The 18207-nt window shown below is 39.7% G+C and overlaps 2 protein-coding genes across 5 annotated transcripts; one reads left to right on the top strand and one right to left on the bottom strand.

Moving 5' to 3' along the window:
* The first annotated feature begins 568 nt into the window (after positions 1–568).
* On the top strand, positions 569–2831 carry LOC143881074 (glucan endo-1,3-beta-glucosidase-like). The gene is made up of 2 exons (XM_077384073.1): positions 569–757; positions 1830–2831. Exons 1-2 carry the CDS (start codon positions 667–669, stop codon positions 2771–2773), a joined length of 1035 nt encoding a protein of 344 aa, XP_077240188.1. The 5' UTR covers positions 569–666; the 3' UTR covers positions 2774–2831.
* A 2975-nt stretch (positions 2832–5806) lies between these two features.
* Positions 5807–9940, bottom strand: LOC143881073 (putative inactive purple acid phosphatase 16). Of its 4 annotated transcripts, none has more exons than XM_077384070.1 (5): positions 9573–9940; positions 8990–9208; positions 8184–8454; positions 7935–8103; positions 5807–6156 (listed from the first exon to the last, which is right to left on the bottom strand). In XM_077384070.1, exons 1-5 carry the CDS (start codon positions 9814–9816, stop codon positions 5944–5946), a joined length of 1116 nt encoding a protein of 371 aa, XP_077240185.1. In that variant the 5' UTR covers positions 9817–9940; the 3' UTR covers positions 5807–5943. The 4 variants fall into 4 exon arrangements, with proteins under 4 accessions (XP_077240185.1, XP_077240186.1, XP_077240187.1 ...); XM_077384071.1 differs by having other exon boundaries at positions 8184–8448; XM_077384072.1 differs by having other exon boundaries at positions 8184–8250.
* Between the last annotated feature and the right edge of the window lie 8267 nt (positions 9941–18207).

Below are 18207 nucleotides of genomic sequence, written 5' to 3'. Positions count from 1 at the left end.
AAAAAAAAAAGGGCGGGCCAGTGCACGAGGCTCCCGCCGCCGTTGGGGGGGGGGGGGGGGGGGGGGGGGTCTCGGGAGGGCAGAGTAATGAAAACCACACAATTAGGAAAAAAGAGATAGTTGCAACTTACCAGTCAGGAAAGATAACTCTTGACACATCTTAAGGGAAAAAAAAAGGATAAACGTGAAAAAAGGTCAGACCTTGATCTAATTCCGGAGTCACAGGTAAAAGATTTGAAGAAAACGAAAGGATTCACCGGTAAAAGATTTGAAGAAAACGAAAGAATGAAACCCAAAGAAAAAATGGCATGAGTTGGGACATTTAGAAAAGAAATGAAGGGATAAATACAAGAGGAAAAACATAAACCTGGAAAGAAAGGAGAGAACTTGAAGAAAAAAGTTGCGTATTCGTTGGGTTATAATTAAAGATAACAAGAGAAACGGTTGAAGAAAAACGTTACGTAATCGTTGGGTTATAAAGAAAAGAAAAATTCAAAGGCAATAGGGACAAAGAGAGTCTCAATTAAATCAAGTATTGATGCATTTGACGAGGCACAAAAGTGGGGCAGTTGGGTGTTAGTCACACGGCAATGTACATATGACAGTGCTTCTAATCCTCTATATATAAGCGGGTATTTTGTAGGAGGAGAGCTATGAGTTATCTCCATGACTACCTTCTCTATTACTAGTGATAACCTTTTCATGGTTTCCTTACTGTTTCTTATTGGGCTTCTCATGCCCACCCTACAAATAGCAGGTCCTCTCTCTCTCTCTCTCTCTCTCTCTCTCTCTCTCTCTCTCTCTCTCTCTGACACACACACACATTATATCGTATATGTGCTTAGCTGCACCTAATGGGGGCACGACATAGTCACCACCTTTCTTGTTTCATCCAATGCACTTCATCATTTTAACTTGCGAGTCGTTCACGTTCTGCTCATGTCAACATGTCATTCACATTCTGACCCACACTTGATGTCGCGTTTGGAGGAGCCCTGATTATGTGAAGTTACACACAAACACCATATCAGCACTCCTCTCTCTTTCTCTCTCACACACATATATTATATGGTATATGCTCTTATCTACATGTAATCAGGGTTTTTTAAATAATATTTTCTTCCAATCCATTTTTTTAAAGAATATTTATTTAGTACAAGTCTCTAGGATTACAAAGCCCAATTGCACACCATACACATGTGCTAATCAAAGTTCTACTAGGAAAACTAAGACGAACTAAGTTGGGGACCCTTACCGGTCGCCAATTCTCTTGATTTTTCATGTTTTGTGTTTGAATCTGGATTTAAAAAGAAGAAAAAAAGAAGGAAAATCACAAAGGTGATTCCTCTTAACCAAGTGGTGCATGCAGATTGTTGGTTTCTCTATTGGTCTGGTTCTTGGTTCCCATCTCATTTTCCTTTCGTTATCAATCAAAACTTCAGAGTTTTTTATTGAGAAAACTTGATCAAAGGCAAAGTTCTATGTCGGACTAACAAATATCCAATCAAAATTATTTTAGAGTGATAAGCAATCTAATGTCTATATTGATGATGGGACCATCAACATGTCCATCGATTGTTATTTCAAAAGAAGGAAAACACTTTAAAAATGGAACTCCTTTCTGAAAAAAGAGACGAAAGTAAAAATGACCAATGATTTGGTCAATTTGAAAGTGTTACAGTGTTTGGTGGGGATTTGAGAGCTCTCTTCTTCGTTTTCTTGTGCAAGTGTCACGATAGAGGATCCTTTTTATTTTTACAAGCTGGATTTCCATTTTACTACCTATCTCAAAAGAATAACAATTTGAAGATCAATGGTTTTAAATGCAGGTGGACAATCCATCGGCGTTTGCTATGGAGACCACGGAAATGATTTACCTCCAGCACAAGAAGTCATTGATCTTTATAAATCACAAAACATCGGACGGATGAGACTCTACTATGAAAATCCGGGAGCACTCCAAGCACTCAGAGGATCCAACATTGAAGTCCTCCTCGACGTTACCAATGACAAACTCCAAGAATTGAACGACCCTTCAGCTGCAAATTCATGGGTCCAGAATAACATAATAAACTATTGGCCCGATGTTAGATTCCGATACATCGCCGTTGGTAATGAGGTAATCCCCGGTGGGTCTGCCCAGTATGTACTTCCCGCCATGCAAAACATTCAAAGTGCAATTGTATCAGCCGGTCTACAAGACCAAATCAAGGTGTCCACATCGGTCTCAACCGTGGTCCTCGGAAACTCCTATCCTCCCTCCCAAGGTTCTTTTAGTGGTGATGCACTAACTTACTTACAACCAATTGTTCAATTTCTAGTCAGCAATGGGGCTCCATTATTGGCCAATGTGTACCCTTACTTCAGCTATGTTGGAAACACTAATTCCATCTCTCTTCAGTATGCTTTGTTCACTTCACCATCCATTGTGGTAATCGATGGCCAATTCCAATATCAGAATCTTTTCGATGCGATCATGGATGCTCTCTACTCTGCTCTGGAGATGGTGGGTGCACCCAATGTGGAGATTGTTGTCTCAGAGAGCGGTTGGCCATCAGCCGGTGGAACCGTAGAAACAATCGATAATGCGCAGACGTACAATGCCAATCTGATTAGACATGTGGCGCAAGGGACTCCTAGACGGTCTGGAAGGGCTATAGAGACTTATGTGTTTGCCATGTTTAATGAGAAACAGAAGGATCCAGGGATAGAACAGAATTTTGGGCTTTTTTACCCAAATAAACAGCCAGTTTACACAATCAATTTCCCTTAGTGAGTGAGAGAGGAATTTGTGAGGGTCTAGTTTTATAAAACTAGTATCTTAAATAAGACTTTTAGTAACGGCTAAGGTCACTCGATTGAATTACATAAACAGTAACAAGCAGGTGCACAATTTACAGTTAGAGTGCCCTTTCGTATGTACTAATTGGAAAAGTTTTGATTACGAGTTGAATAAATATATGTTATTGGAATGAATATGCATTAATTTTAGTACTCTTTTTGGCGCTATTGCAAGAATTTTAGTTGCTCTGGCTTTTAGATTGCAAGTTTACACACAAATTGCATCGAGAACACTCATGTGGGCACTTGAAGAAGAAAATAGCTTTGGATTTTGTTGGCATCCAAGAAGTAAATTCATGAAAATTCAAAACTTTTGGAATTCGTAAAATCTTTTTTGAAAGATTTGATGAGTTATTTAATCCCTTGCAAATTTGTTGACTATTTAAAGTTATTTCCATCGTAATCTCAATATAATTCAAAATACAATAATGGGACTCCAACTATTTTGTCATTAACCTGATCTTTTGTTAGCATATCTTCGGTTATGTACATGATAAGGAAGTTAGAAGATCAATATTTCAGTTCATCTTATTTTTTATCTAGAGATTAGTAGTTGATTTAAGGATAGGAAGTTAGCATTATCTCCTGTGTTTTAATTGTAAGGGGTGTAGTAAGAATTGAATAAATAGTGTTGGAAGAGCACCTTACTCTCTAAATTTAATTAGCGTTTCCGTTGTTCTTAATACTAAAATATATGGTATCCTATTATTTGGTATCAGAGCGCAGATTGTTTGCAATTGAAGTAATAAATTGGATGTGTTACATGTAGTAGTTAGAGGTGGGCACCAAATTTAGTTGTGATACTATGTAGAGAGATTCAAACTCTCTATCCGTAGCAAGACACCTTAGACTACATGCCCAGGATTGTAAAAGACAAAGGCCCATACCGAAAATATAACAAGAAGAGCACGCACAATTAACGAAAATATAAAAAGAAGAGCACACAATGGGAAAAAATCAACAAGAATAACTTCTATTCAAATCAGGAGACTCTATAGGTATATATAAGCCTAAATTTGTCTTTTTCTCTTGTTGAGGAAGACTCTATAGGCATATATAAGCCTTAAGAAGGTTAAACCTATTATATATCATTTATTTGTACACACGGGATTCTACTTCTACTAAAAAAATTTCTTGCATGGCACTTTTGCCTATTTCCTAAGGACTTTTATTTATTTATAGATATACCCCTATGAGAAATGACTAAAAGATTCGAGCACAGAAAATTAGATTGATAAACAAAAATGTAAAAATCATTCAAGTTAGCATGACATTGGAAATAGGTCGCATATGACGACTACAAATTTGCCTCATTATGAACTTGTAGGAACTATACTACATAGTTGCCTCTCGATAGTAGGGGTGGACATGGTTCCGGTTCGAACCAAGGAACCGAACCGAACCGGCAAATTTGGTTCGGTTCGGTTCCATTTCTATATGGTTCGGTTCTAGTTCAGAAATCCGGGAACCGATGCAAATTCGGTTCAGTTCTGGGTTTGGGATCCCTGAACCGAGAACCGAACCGAGAATCGAATTGGTTTAATGTGATTTTTGCTTTGGATATTAGGCCCTTTTTGCTTTGGATATTAGGGCTTGATTATTTCCCAAATTTGTAGTTCATGGCTTCATGCATTGCCAAAATTTGTGCATGATTATCCCACCTGTTTGTACTTCTTCATACTTCATATAAGTTTTGCATTGCCCAAATTTGTGCCTGTTACTGTTACTGTTAGTGCTTGTAATTCATATATAAACAGGGCCATTGGTGAAGGTTGGGTAAACCCAGAACCGAACCGAACCGATTATATATGGTTCTGGTTCGGTTTGGTTCGGTTCCACACATATATGGTTCGGTTCTTGTTCCAATTTCAGGGAACCGATTATACATGGTTCAGTTCTGGGTTTAGCCCAAAACCGAACCGAACCGAACCATGTCCACCCCTACTCGATAGGGTATAATACAACATAACTAACATTCCCTGAAATTGATATGCCCTCTGATGACGACCAAAATCTGACTGCGCAAACTAGCTTGGCAGCACCTGGAATCGTGTGTTCACAGAAAAAGCGTCAGTGGGCCCGGAGTTGCGGCTTTGGACGGCCACTTCGACACTCAAGTCAGAAATAGGCAATCACAGACAATGAACGATGAATGAAGGAAGGCCAAATCAAGTTACCATACCAAAGGGGGAGAAGGAGAAGTGATTGAATGCCCTCGCTTGAGTGTGTAGACCCCTTTTTATAGGGAGGGAGATCCACGATCTTGGAGATATCAATTAGGCCTTTAATTTAGCCCACGTGGAGCATGATGGATGGGTAATAAAATCGTGGAGATATGATTTCCGATGATTCTGGGTAGAGATTTTGGATGGTGGCCTGGGCGGGATGTTTGAATTTTGAATATTTCGTCTAACGTGCAACGGGAGTCCGGATTGGTCGCTCAATGGCGAGATTCCCATGATTGTGTTTGACTTCTTTTGAGGTTCGTTACCGTATGAAGGTGTAATCTCATGGGTGTGGTTCGTTAAGGAATGCTGCTTGTGGAGGTCAACGGGATCTAGTCGAATGACGAATGATGGATTTGAGGGTTGGTACCATGTATACCGATTTTACCCCTAATACCTTTTGCAAAATTTTCTCTCAATCTACTCAACATTTTTCATTATTATTTGATTCCTCTTAAACAAGATCACTCATTACATATTCTTCTCTGCTATTCTACATCAACATGCAAGTTTGCTTCATCTGCCTCTGTTTCCCTAGTAAAAAGAAGAAAAAAGATCCCATTAGAGAAACTACTTCTCAGAATAGCATAATGATAAGCCATTACCTCCAAAATTCTTTTGCGTATTCTCACCCTTTTGGACAGTAAAACATCATATGAGCAAAATATTATTTTGCTCATTAAGTAATAATGCTTGCCACATTGTTTTTCACTTGAAGAAAATTTCTGTAATTTCCTTCGTAAGAAGAAAACCTGCAATACACTTTTTAACGAAATTAAGAATTAAATTCCGTACGTGTACATATCATGCCATTTTCTTTCAGTCTTACATTTTTATCTTCTTCAATTGAAGATTTTGAGCAATTGGTACAATAATCTCATGGGCTCAAGACAACCTCACTATGTTTGAAACCATCTTCCATCCTTATCCATGATTTGAGAGAGAAAGGATGTTCAGTAATCTCAATGATTCTGGCTCCCCTCGGCCAATTTCCATAGCCACCATAACCAGTATGGCGAGCAAAACATAGCCAAAGCTTCTTGTAGGGGCAACACCAGTCCAACCCATGATTATGACCAGAAAATACTGCCTGCAGATCCGTAAATATGAAGTCGATGATTAGCCATGATGAATACCTCCATTTAGAGCATATTGATATGTAGACTCCTACACATAAGCTATAGAGCACATTGATATGTAGACTCCTACACAAATGCGTAGATATATGTAGTAATCTTGAATTTAAGATGAGAAATGATATTTCCACCTTTATCAGCATATCCACCCTTTTGTTTGTTTTTTTCCCTGAAAATGAAGAAAATTACAAACAAAAGGAGGCGAAAATATAGTTATTTTTAGGGAAAAGGACAAAGAAGGGATGGAAATGCTGGATAAGGGGTGGAAATATCGTTTCCAATTTAAGATATGCACAAATGTAATGCTATTAAAAGAATTCAAAGCATCTCATTAAACCTTTCCCACTATAAAAGCTGTTGGCAAAATCCAGATTTAACTTCTTTTCTTCTCTCTTCTAGGAAGTAAAAGCTTTGATCATTTATAGCAGTTTGTGTTTGATCGGATGGACTTTGGAATAAATAGATGGCATTGAACCATTGGTTCCTTTTGATAGCAAGGAAATCAATGGTGATTAAACAATTCGCCAATAAGGTTCTTCAATCCCCAAGACAATTTAGTTGATAATCAACTTTCATTGTTTTTTTTTTTTTTTTTTTGGTTCATGTGGTATCAGCCCTCAATCGAAGATCTATGATGGTGACGATCATCACATGGCAATTCCCGGACACGTATTGCACATATGCCCATGCATTGATTTATAAATTTTATTATATTTATTATTTTGTATAGAAAACTGATTTCCAACTAGTGAGAGGGTAGTTGTCTTAGGTGCGTGTTTTTTTATTGGTGGTGATGGAGCCAGTGTGAGAATGAGAAGTCTCTACAAGTTTGGAGATGAAAAGTCTTCCTAGGGAGTTAATCTTGGACCTTGATTGATTGTAAATGGACCTAATACATAGGCCATGGTTAAAAATGAAAAAGTCTCTCCTTAAAGGAGATAGAAAAGTCTCTCCAAGAAAGTTGATGGGGAATTAAGCAACCACCATTGTAAGTAAGCAAAAAAAATCTCCTCGTAAATCAAGAAAAGTCATTCGAGCAGTTGACGAGTCCACACCCTCCTGAGAGAACGCCAGCGTGTCTTTTTGGATTATCGTACCCTAAACTCTTTCCCTTCTTCATTTATGTGCATCCATCTGCATTGACCTAGGCACCCCGAGTTTTGCAGGCACCCACGTATGCTTGTAGGATCTTCATTTTTCTCGGGTACATTTATGCATAATAATTTCAAAACTCCTTCACATCATCATCAACTCACCCCTGAGTTGACTCTTTTTTACCCTACTCATGATTTTGTTTATAAATCCACCATATGCTTTTTTTCAAAAAAAAAATCCACCATATGCCCTGCATTGTCAATCAAAACTTCTTAACTCTCCAAAGTTACGACCGCAACAATTGAGTACTCAATCAGGTCATGACGAGTTGACTAGAATTTGCTTTGGCCATGTTTTGGCCCACATCTATGTTTTAAAACATTGCATTTATGTGTTAATGACCGAATATAACATGTATGCATGTCATGTTAGTTAACCTCAGACATTGCATTTCTATATACTTGAGAATATAGGTTTCGACAGTAACAAGATCGATGTTGATTAAATGATTTAGCCACATGGTTTCCTCATAATCGAAAAGATTATTGGGATCTTCGTGTTGATGGTTTCTAGCATGGATTTCTGCATAGATATAATGTATGTATTTATGTATGTGTGTATAATGGTTCTTCATTACCTTAACAGAGGGCCGTTTTACAAGACTGTTCATGATTCCCCATTCTGCTTCTTGGGCAGCAACACTCTCCTTGTTGATAGAACCAACACAAGGCTTTCTTATTCGAAACATAGGAGCTACTTTCTTATAACCTCTACTCGGTATATGCCACAAAATAATCTCTGGAACCCTGCAAACCAATTTCCTACCTTAGAAAACTAACATCAAACAATCCAAGAGAAGAATCAAACCGCCATTTTTTATCCCTACCTTGAATCAGGATTGATCTCTTGAGATTTATTCTGAAACCAACTCGCCTGTGCATTAGATACAACTTCTGGATAGGACCCACCACCAGTGTCAAGAAAATACAGTAATGCAATGGCTACTTTCGGATCTTTAGACGATAAGACTTTTAGTACGTAATTTGAAACACTAGGCCAAAGTTCCTTAGGCCCCTTTTTAGAATAAGATAACATGTTCTCACTCTCCTTCTGCATCAATTCCAAACGTGTTGTCCCCTTGAAACTACAGCCTTCTCCTTCCCCATCAAGGTCTATAGTTAGAGGAGTGTCAATATCAGAACGAGGGGGAACGATATTATGGGGAGTTGGAGTATAAATTATTAAATAACACCAACTCCAACAGCTTTAGCTTTTGGAGTAATTGGTTGTTTCACATGGTATCAGAGCTTTTGCCTTGGGCACGTCGGTACCGGGTTCAAAACCCAACAGCTACTTGATATTAAAAATCCACGTGTAGCTTTAAGCTCTGTTCGTTTAAGATTATGACAACCAATTGTGAGCCCCAAACTGATTGTTGAACTCAAAAATAAACATAATTTTGAGTCCAACAATTGGTTTGGGACTCACAATCAGAAATAATCTAAAATGAACAAAGCCTGTTTGTTTTAATAGGTATTGTGGAGTCCCCAACCGATTATTGGACTCAAATTTAGTGCAATTTTCGGTCCAATAATTGGTTGGGGACTCCACAATCGGTTGCCATAATATAATCTAAAACAAACAGGGCCTAAGCTTTTGGTGTGATTGGTTGTTGCACACAGGGAGCAATACCTGATGAACAAGTCGGAGGGCAATAAAGTTGGGGAATTCCGGTGCCGGAAAACCATTCCGACGGCCACTCGAAATGGGCATCGTCATGGTTTCCGAATACGCTTGCCCATGGTATTCCTCTTTGCCTTGTGGGAGAGATAGCTTCGTCCCAATATAAACTTGCATTTGGAATTGGTAGATTGTTCGCCGTAAGGACGTCTCCCAGATAAACCACAAAATCTGTAACAATTTTAATTTGAAATTGGTGTAAGAACAATTATCAACAGAAAGTGCCAATTTATGAAGGATACTAATATTGGCACGACCTGTTTTAATAATTGCACGAACTCAGCCTGTCTTTTCTTTTTAAATGGGCTTCTGATAGCTTTTTGGTAACTATAAAAGACCAGATGAGTTAGTGCAATTATCAAAACAAATGAATGGTTTGGATCAACAAAGAGGTGGGCCCCACCTGTACTTCTACCTACTAGTGCAAACAATAGGATCCAAATTGAAAACCTTCCAAAACCCAAAAATGACTGCAGAAAAAAAACTGAAAATCTAACTGAGAATAGAAGATGAATAGGGGGGTGAGTAATATCACCTGGTGTTTCTGTGTCAAGAATATTAGACATGACCCTGTTGGAGTTCACATCTTGTTGTGGGCCCCACTCCGTCCACGCAGCCTCTCCGTAGTGTAGATCGGCAAACAAGGTGATCTTGAAGGAAGAATCCGAGGAGAATCCCAGGGTTTTCTCTGGCCCCGTTTGGAGAGTGGACGTGGAAAAGAAGAGGAAAGAGAGAAGCAGCTGAAGGAGAATGTAATGAGATGAAAATGGAGATCCCATCGTCTAATCCAAACCCAGGGTTTTGTTGGTGGGTTTTTATTTTTGGGTTGCGTTGCGTGCATCCGCCAAACTGACATCTATAATTCTTTATCTTGTCGGGCCTTGGAAGCAACACAAATTTTAGAAGAGGATCAGGCTACCCTTATTAACCTAACATTTCCAGAATACCCCCTCTCGTTTCAAGCTAAACTTATACACTGCATTTCAGTGTATGCACCAAGTACTGCACCTGATTCTGGCTATCAGAACTCATCCTTGTTTCTGGCTAAGTTATTATACATTTTAATATTTATTTAATATAACTCTCTAGTTTGCACCAAGTACGTCAAGTGGGGATATATTCATGCTTCCGGATGGAGAAGTTCATGATTACGAAGGCCAGGCTGGAAGAACGGTAGCTATGATTACTGAACCTTCCTTGGATTCAAAATCAGCCATAGAACACGTATAGGTATCCTCCTCACTTTGGTTCGGTGGGGATTCGGGTTTGGCTTTGAGTTTGGATTAGGGTTTCGGTGGGGTTAAGGTTCTGATTCCTGTGGATTTGGGTTTGGCCTGGTGTTTCAGTTGAGATCTGGCCTAGGGTTTCTCTATCTCTGATTTGTTCCCACCGAGCCTTCATCCAGCCATCTTCTCCTATATTGCCGTGGTTTCCAAGCTCGAAAAAAGAAGGCTTTACAAGGCTGATCTCAGGTAGAGTTTGGGGAAGATGAAACCTGCAAGTTGCAGATTGGAAAGGTGGATGTGATGTACGGCTTTAGAGGCTAAAACAAAGGTGGGTTAGGTGGGTGATACGCAAGGCTGGGTTGTGGGTGAGAGTGAAACAATGGAAAGTTTGCTCGATCGAAATTGCAAGGGGTCGTTGGGCTTGTAACGATTAGGGTTACGTTTTGGGAGTGATTGGTGGGTAACAAGAGGGGGTCTGGGCAGAAAACAGAGGGCTGGTCTAAAGGTGATTCTGGGTGGGGTTGCAGCAGCAAAATCTGTCGGATTGTAGAGGGCAGTAGGGGCTGCAGATTTAGAAGGAAAAACTGGTTTTCAAGGGCTGTTCGGCAATGGAAACTTGAAGCAAAAATCAGGACAGATTTTATGGGGTAGGCAAGATGGATGAAAGTCCTCCAAAGGGTTAGGGTTATGGTTTTGAAGGAATTAGGTTTTGGATGGTTTTGGGTTGCTGATTTGGTGTAAATTTTCTGCAGATTTGGGGCTGAGATTAAAAATATACCTCGACTTTGATCGCAAGTTGTGCTGTGATCTTCTCGGAGTCTTGGATCTTTAGCTCTGATTTCGCTGAGATTCTTGGATCTTTTGCTTTGATACAAATGGAGGGCCTTGACTCTTCTCATGATGGCTCTGATGAGGATATTCCTCCCCATCCATTTGGGCGTCTAAACTTCTGGTCTCCTGGCATCAATGCTATCAAAAATTCTGCTGCAAGCGATTCCGAGATCGAACCTCTTTCTTTCTCTGATCTGGTCAAGCACAAGATCGACCTGATTCCTAATCCGAATAAGACTTTGCTGGACCTCCGCGCTCTCCGTGATGATGAAGGCTTTAATAGCATTCGGCTATCAGTTCCAGAGAAGATGAGATATCTCAAGCTTATAGAAAAGGAGCTCAGCTCTCCTACTTCGAAAGCTTCTTCATCGTCCAAAAAGAGAAAGAATGGGAGAAGAAAACCAAAGGCCAAACCTCAAATCCATATTGAGGGTGAAGAAGATATATACTCCCTTCTCAGCTCAAAGTTGCAATCTCAGAAGGAAGCATTACTCTTATCTGAATCGGATCCGTCCTTCTCTTCGGAAGTCCAACCTTGTGAAGCTGAGTCCTCTCTTGGCAACCCCTGCTCTCTGAGTGAAACTGCTCCCCCTGATCTCAAGTGTAGCGACTGTTGGCCTCTCCCAGCTGGTCCTACCCCTTGTACCTTTCGTCTCCCATCCCCCTCTATCAATCAAATTGCTAGTCCAATTGGCTCCTGTCAGATGCTGGCCAACTGTCCTCCCAGCAGCTCCCATAATCCTTCTGGATCTCTCCCTGCTCGAGTTATTGGATCCATGGATTCTGCTCCCTGTTTCATTTCTTCCAGACCAGCTCCTTCCATCTCCTCAATCCCCCCGTCTCCTGCTAGCTTATTTTCAGAGGGCAAATGGAAGGAAGTGTTTGGAAAGAGTCGAACCAAAGCAGTTGATACTTCTGTCCCTTTTTTCAACCCGGTAACTACTGAAGATGGCATAATAAAGGCAGCTTTCAAGGAGGGTGATTTTATTGAAGCAAAGTCTAAATGGGAAAACTGTCTTCTGGGTTATTTTCTTGGTCGGAGGCCCTACTTCACTGCTCTTAAAAATCACTTATTGAGAATCTGGCAGATGAAAGGGGACTTTGATCTAATTGCTCTCCCTAATAGCTTTTTCTTGTTCAAGTTCAACCTGGAAGAGGACTACATTAAAGTCATGGAATACCCCACCACCTTTGGGGGTCGTGCTCTCATCCTGCAGAAATGGTTTCCAGGCTGTTCTTTGGAGAAGCTGAAACTTTCAACTATCCCAATTTGGATTAAATTCCCTGCATTGCACCTGAAATTCTGGACTCCTACAGGTATTGGAAAGCTATCTAGCATCATTGGCAAACCTTTATACATGGATTCTCACACTGCTGAGGCCTCAAGATTACAATTTGCTAGAGTTTGTGTCGAAATAACTGCCGAAAGCCCCCTTCCTGATGTTGTCCACATCCAAACCCCTACTGGAGATGAAACTCAGGTTGTAGAATATGAATGGAAGCCCAAACCTTGCAAAACCTGTCTTGATTTTAGTCATTCTTCTGAAGGATGCCCTAAGAACCAAATGCCTCCTCCCCTTCTCTCTCAGCCCATCTCGTTTCCTGTTCAATCCAGAAAGGAATGGAGGCCAATCACTAAGGATAGTGATAAAGCTGTTCAGCTAAGTTCTGATTCTCCAATTGCTCATAATAGGATCAGCTTGGATCATCCTGAAACCCCTTCTACCAATAGTGCCTTATCTAGAAATAAATTCTCAGTCTTTGGCTCTGATATCCCCGAGACATCTACAAAGCAGACCAAGCCTCCGGACCTTTCTCTCTCTTTATCGCCCCCATTGTCTGAAGGTCCATGGAATTTAGTTCAGAGCAAGAAGAATAAAAAGGGAAAGTCAGCTGCTTCCATCCTTAAGCCTCCTTCTTCCTGTGTGCTGCCATCCATCTCCCCGATCCCCTCTACTGGAATAAGGTCCCCATTTCGTGGGCTCATTCCGGGAGGCTGATCATGAATTGGGGTCTGCTTTTGGTGCTGGTGTTTTTGGGTCTGCTGTTAGCTCCGGTGCTGTTTGTTTTTGTGGTAGCTGTTCGAATTTTGGCAGTGTTGTGGCTGTTGTTTTCATTTTGCTGAAGTGGTTAGGTTGTTCTCCTTTGTTTGTCTTTGCCGTTTTGTTGGGTGGCCTTTGGCTCCCTTTTGATAGTTTGTTTGCCCTTCTTCTGATGTGCGAGGGGCTTGCTTTTCTGTTTTCTTGTAGTATCTTTATTGATCTTTCTTAATATATCTGGTCGGGATCCGCCTAACCCCAGCTTACCTATTTCAAAAAAAAAACTCTCTAGTTTGCAAAATAATTGGAAGGGAAAAAAAAAACACGTAAACATGAAAAAGAGGTCAGACCTTGACCAAAGAAAAACAAATGCGCGTAGAAGTATGGAATTAAGTTGAAGAAAAACGTTGCGTAACCCTTGTGCTACAAAGAAAAGAAGTGAATAATATGAGGCCACAAAGATAGAGAGATATATAGTTGGAGAGTATGCATATATGGAGTGATTGACTGGGCACAAAAGTGGGGCTGTTGGGTGTTAATGCACGCGGTAATGTACAATTTATGACATAATGCTGCTAAAATTGAAATAAGGGGAGTTCCATTTATCTATATATAAGAGGCTGTTGTGGAGGAGGAGAGGTAAGAGATATCTCCATGGCTACCTTCTCTATTGCTGCTGCTGGTAACCTTTCCATGGTTTCCGTATTGTTTCTTATTGGGCTTCTAATGCCCACCCTACAAATAGCAGCTCTCTCTCTCTCTCTCTCTCTCTCTCTCTCTCTCTCTCTATGGTACACTCACTTAGCTGGACATAATGGGGTACGGCATAGTTGCCGCCCCGTGTTGGTGTTTGATCTAACGGCAGCCTCAGTTTGTTGGATCAAATATCAAGGGTGGCACTCTGAATACGCACGGCTACGTGCATACATCATATCAAAACACACACTCTAAGGCAATTTCAAGGCTGACTTTTGCAAGAAAGAACAGCCACACTGGCTCACGTTGTAGACACCCCATTTTGACCGGACCCAAGTTCGCTATGCTTGAGCGAAACCCCATCCAATCATTTCCGCCATGTTTCGCATTTTTCCGTTAAGTATTGAGAGGTTGAGAGAGATTATTCATAAGAATCCGAGCGAAAGAGAATTTAGACCCATTTGCTGGGCCCGCATCGAGCATGTCCTATTAAAATAAGATCAAACGGGTGTGCCCTGCATTTTTTTTTTTTATGAAGAATATGGTTTTGTTTATTTATTTATATGGACTCTTTGAATAAGATCAATTTCTATGGTGGGCATCGTGTATTTTTACCAATCCGGTGGGGGCTCATTATTGTGAAAAATTAAAATTTAAACTTATGGCTTGTCGGCTTGTCAAATTGGACAACATGGATCATCCTATGGAATAGATTTAATGAGTGCGACCGATTTACATTATGGCCCACTATGATATACGATTTAGATCACTAAATGAGGTGGGCATATTGTATTTTTTTTATGCAACCCAAATTATAGCATGATCCGAGCCATTTAATTTATGGTCCAACTTCTAACTCGTCGGAATTATTGAGCAAGGTGGGCTCCAATTTGAGTTGGTAGGCATTTTTTTTTTTTTTTTTTTTTTTTTTTTTTTAATATATTGTGCAAACCATTAGATCAACCTCTCTCTCTTTTATTTTTGGAAGAGCCATGTGTATAGATATTGGTGGGAAAAGTTACACGTGAAACTCTGGCTTCTCATTGTTTCATATGAAAGATAAATGGACAGGGAAGGCCTCATTCATAAAAGCAAGTCGGCATGTTTCCATTGCATTGCAAGTATCCCTCACCTCAATCATTATTTTGCTGAGCACAACCAATTTTTTTAAAAAGGAAAATGTCTAAATATATAATTGTTTACAATGGCCAAAGGTAAGTACAGTTGAGAATAAAGGAAATTTTCTAAAGCAAGGCAATAGTTAATTTGGGTAGTGGAGGAAACCTTGGGTAGTGGAGGAAACCAAGCGTGAGAGGGTTACTTATTTTATTGAGATTCTACTTTTGAGGGGGTAATGAGAAGGAAATTGGGTCTTTCTAAAAAACAAGGAAAATATTATTTAATAGGGAGAAAGAGAATCACATTAGAGAGTTTTTTGGTTTTTTCTCTTTTCTTATTCTTGGACGGTGGAGGTGAGTAATTTTTTCTATTCCAGATGCTTTTTGATTTTTCTCTCCTTGCTCTTATTTATTCTGATTTTCTCGATCTCCCTAGGGGACAGATCTGAGATACCTCGAAGAGAAAACTCTCTCTCTCGGTCATTAAGGTCGCATCCCATCCTCTCAACTAAAACCCCTTTTAGACCAACATCCTCTCTCTTGATCTATCTAAATTTTCAACAGGCAGTCCTCTTGCTCTTGCATTTCTGATTTTTTTTAGAAAGAAGCTAAGTCCCCATTCTTCATTCCTTGGTAGAAAGCATACTGCTGAAATTGGTTTTCTTGGATTCTCATCTCCAAAGTGGGCGAATTTTCATTTTTTAATTCATGTTTCATCCCAAAGCATATAAAGAGGGATCACTTGGCTGCTCATGGATCAAGATCGATTCTCACTCTACTCGTTGTTGAATTTTGACCCTGTGATCACTCTCTCTAAGATTTTGATAACCCTTCTTTTCAAAGAATAATAGAATTGAACCTTTTATTCCTATTTGGGTTCTGTTACCTCGTCCTCCAAATCTCCTCTCATTCAGCTGGGCGTTTCTTCTATCCACTTTCTTGGTTCTTGATCGACCAAACTCTTTTGGATTTTCTATTCTATTCCATATTCCTGGATAAGCAACATATCGGACAATAAAGAGTGAGAAAAACAAATAAGAAGGAAAGAGAAAGCGGAGCGGATCAAGCGTCGGCGGGGTTTTCGGATTCTTTCGGCGGCGGGGATCTCCATTTCAGGTAAGTACAAATTTAATAAATTTCGTTGTATGATTAGGCTTTTTTTTTAGTCATAAGTTTTCATATGCTTCAATTCAATTTATGTCCCTTACTTGCATATTCTAGTGTTAATCATTGATTAAAAGATTGTTTAATCAATACCCAAATTGAAAAACCATTAGGATTCCCCAATTTAATTAGGATTTTTGGATTTATTAGCTCTAGGGATTTTTCGAATCTTTTGGACAAAGCCATCAAAAATAAAATAAATAATGATTTTTTTTTAACCTAAAAGATCATAAACAGACAGCCCATTCCATATTGATAGAACTAGCCCCCACTCCAAATTGATAATTACAGCCCCTATTCCATATTGATAGAACCAGCCCCCACTCCACATTGATAATTACAGCCCCTATTCCATGTTGATAGAACCAGCCCCCACTCCACATTGATAATTACAGCCCCCATTCCATGTTGATAACAATAGCTCTAATTCCAAGTTGATAACAACAGCCCCCACTCAATCTCAAGAACCCAATAATAATAGCCAATTCCATATTGATAGAAATAACCCATTTTTTATTTGATATTCACAGCCACTCCATAAAGCCATGTATCCCATGTAATGTCCAAGAGCATCTATAGACCTCTTTTGTCTAAAGTTTACACAAGCCCACCTTATTCCCATAATCATATTACCCATACCATCAACCCATCTCATCCGAATCTCAATTGTAATATAAAAAACTAATCAAGATAAAATAACAGCACATACAAAAATGTAAAAAAAAAAAATATATAATAATATAGCATTCAAACAAAATTAACAATTAAGAAAGATAGCATAATGAGACAAAAATCCATAGGTACAGTATAACAAGACAAGATGACAATCATGGCATAATAAATAAATAAAAAAGAGGAAGCCACAAGGTGAGTTTGTACAATTATCAAAACGTGGTAGTGCCAATATTCTTCCCGCCATAGTGCTGGCTGCCCATTTTGTGACCCGATTTCGAACCTCTAAACCATAGATTCACAGAAAATAGTAAACTACAAAGTTGTAGCCTTTTAAAAGATCTTTACAACGCATATCTGTACATTAAATTTGGCCAAGCGGTTAAAGAATTATGATAGTTTTAGTGGGCTGTCTTCGTTAGACATTTTAATGGTCAATGTTTTATCAAATTTGTGCAATTATCAAAACATGGTCGTGTTAACATCATTTTGCAAACAAAAATCAAAAGACACTAATCTAAAATACGCCCAACCTAAAAGACACAAATCCAAAATTCACCTATTAAAAATTACCGATTTAAATCTGTTAAAAGCCATTAACCAAAAGACCACTAAAAGTCACAAGTGAAACTAAAAACTTCTATTCAAACAACTTAAAAGACACCACACACACTAAAGGCCTCAAGATAATTAAAAGCTCCAAGAAAATTCTAAAAGTTTCTACAAACCCGAAAGAATTCGAGCTTCCTAAGAGCCTGTAGATTCAAAATTCCTTTAGGAACCTTTAGAGCCCAATTTAGGAATACTGGTGTCGTGCCGTGTCCTAGGTTTTAGGGAGTCCTAGAGTTAGGAGTCCAGCCTCATCACGGACGCTTGCTATGAATAGCAACCGTACCATAGGTCTAGTTACACTAGTCACCCAATCTTTCCTTAAGACAATCCTAGTCTAGAAGGCCTGCTGGCCTCATTTGTAGAATCCCCTCTCATTGCGAGGGCGATGAAGGCGCTAGCCCAAGCCCACCCTTAGGGGGCGTGCTCAATCCAAGTAGCATACCCCTCATTTATATATAGGATACTTGCCTAGTCTTGCTAGCATTTTTCTCTATCCTACCTCTGTGTCTAGGAGACTTGCCCAGTCTCTTTCTCTTGCTAAACCTCCTCTTTGTGCGTCGTTTGGTTTTGGGAGAACACCCTACTCGGCTTGGCTTCATACCCCTATCCTATATGGGTATCTGGTTGCACATTTGTTGCACCCTAGGGCTAGGTAGCTGTCCGGCTCGGCTGGGTGTTTTACCTTTGCCAAATATGCGCAGGGTCTCTTATTCCTTTTACGTCATTTGTGTCTCGGAGACAAGCCTTGTCTCATGTAGAGAGTTTCCCCTTTAGGAGGCTTACCTAGCCTCATGTTAGAGTGGCCTCCTCTT

Source organism: Tasmannia lanceolata, unplaced genomic scaffold (genome assembly GCF_043159265.1).
Source record: "Tasmannia lanceolata isolate RefF3 unplaced genomic scaffold, GAP_Taslan_0.1 ptg000007l, whole genome shotgun sequence".
In the NCBI taxonomy this organism is placed as follows: domain Eukaryota; kingdom Viridiplantae; phylum Streptophyta; class Magnoliopsida; order Canellales; family Winteraceae; genus Tasmannia; species Tasmannia lanceolata.
Note: the sequence above shows the minus strand (reverse complement) of the source record. Positions and strands in the feature narration are given on the sequence as shown.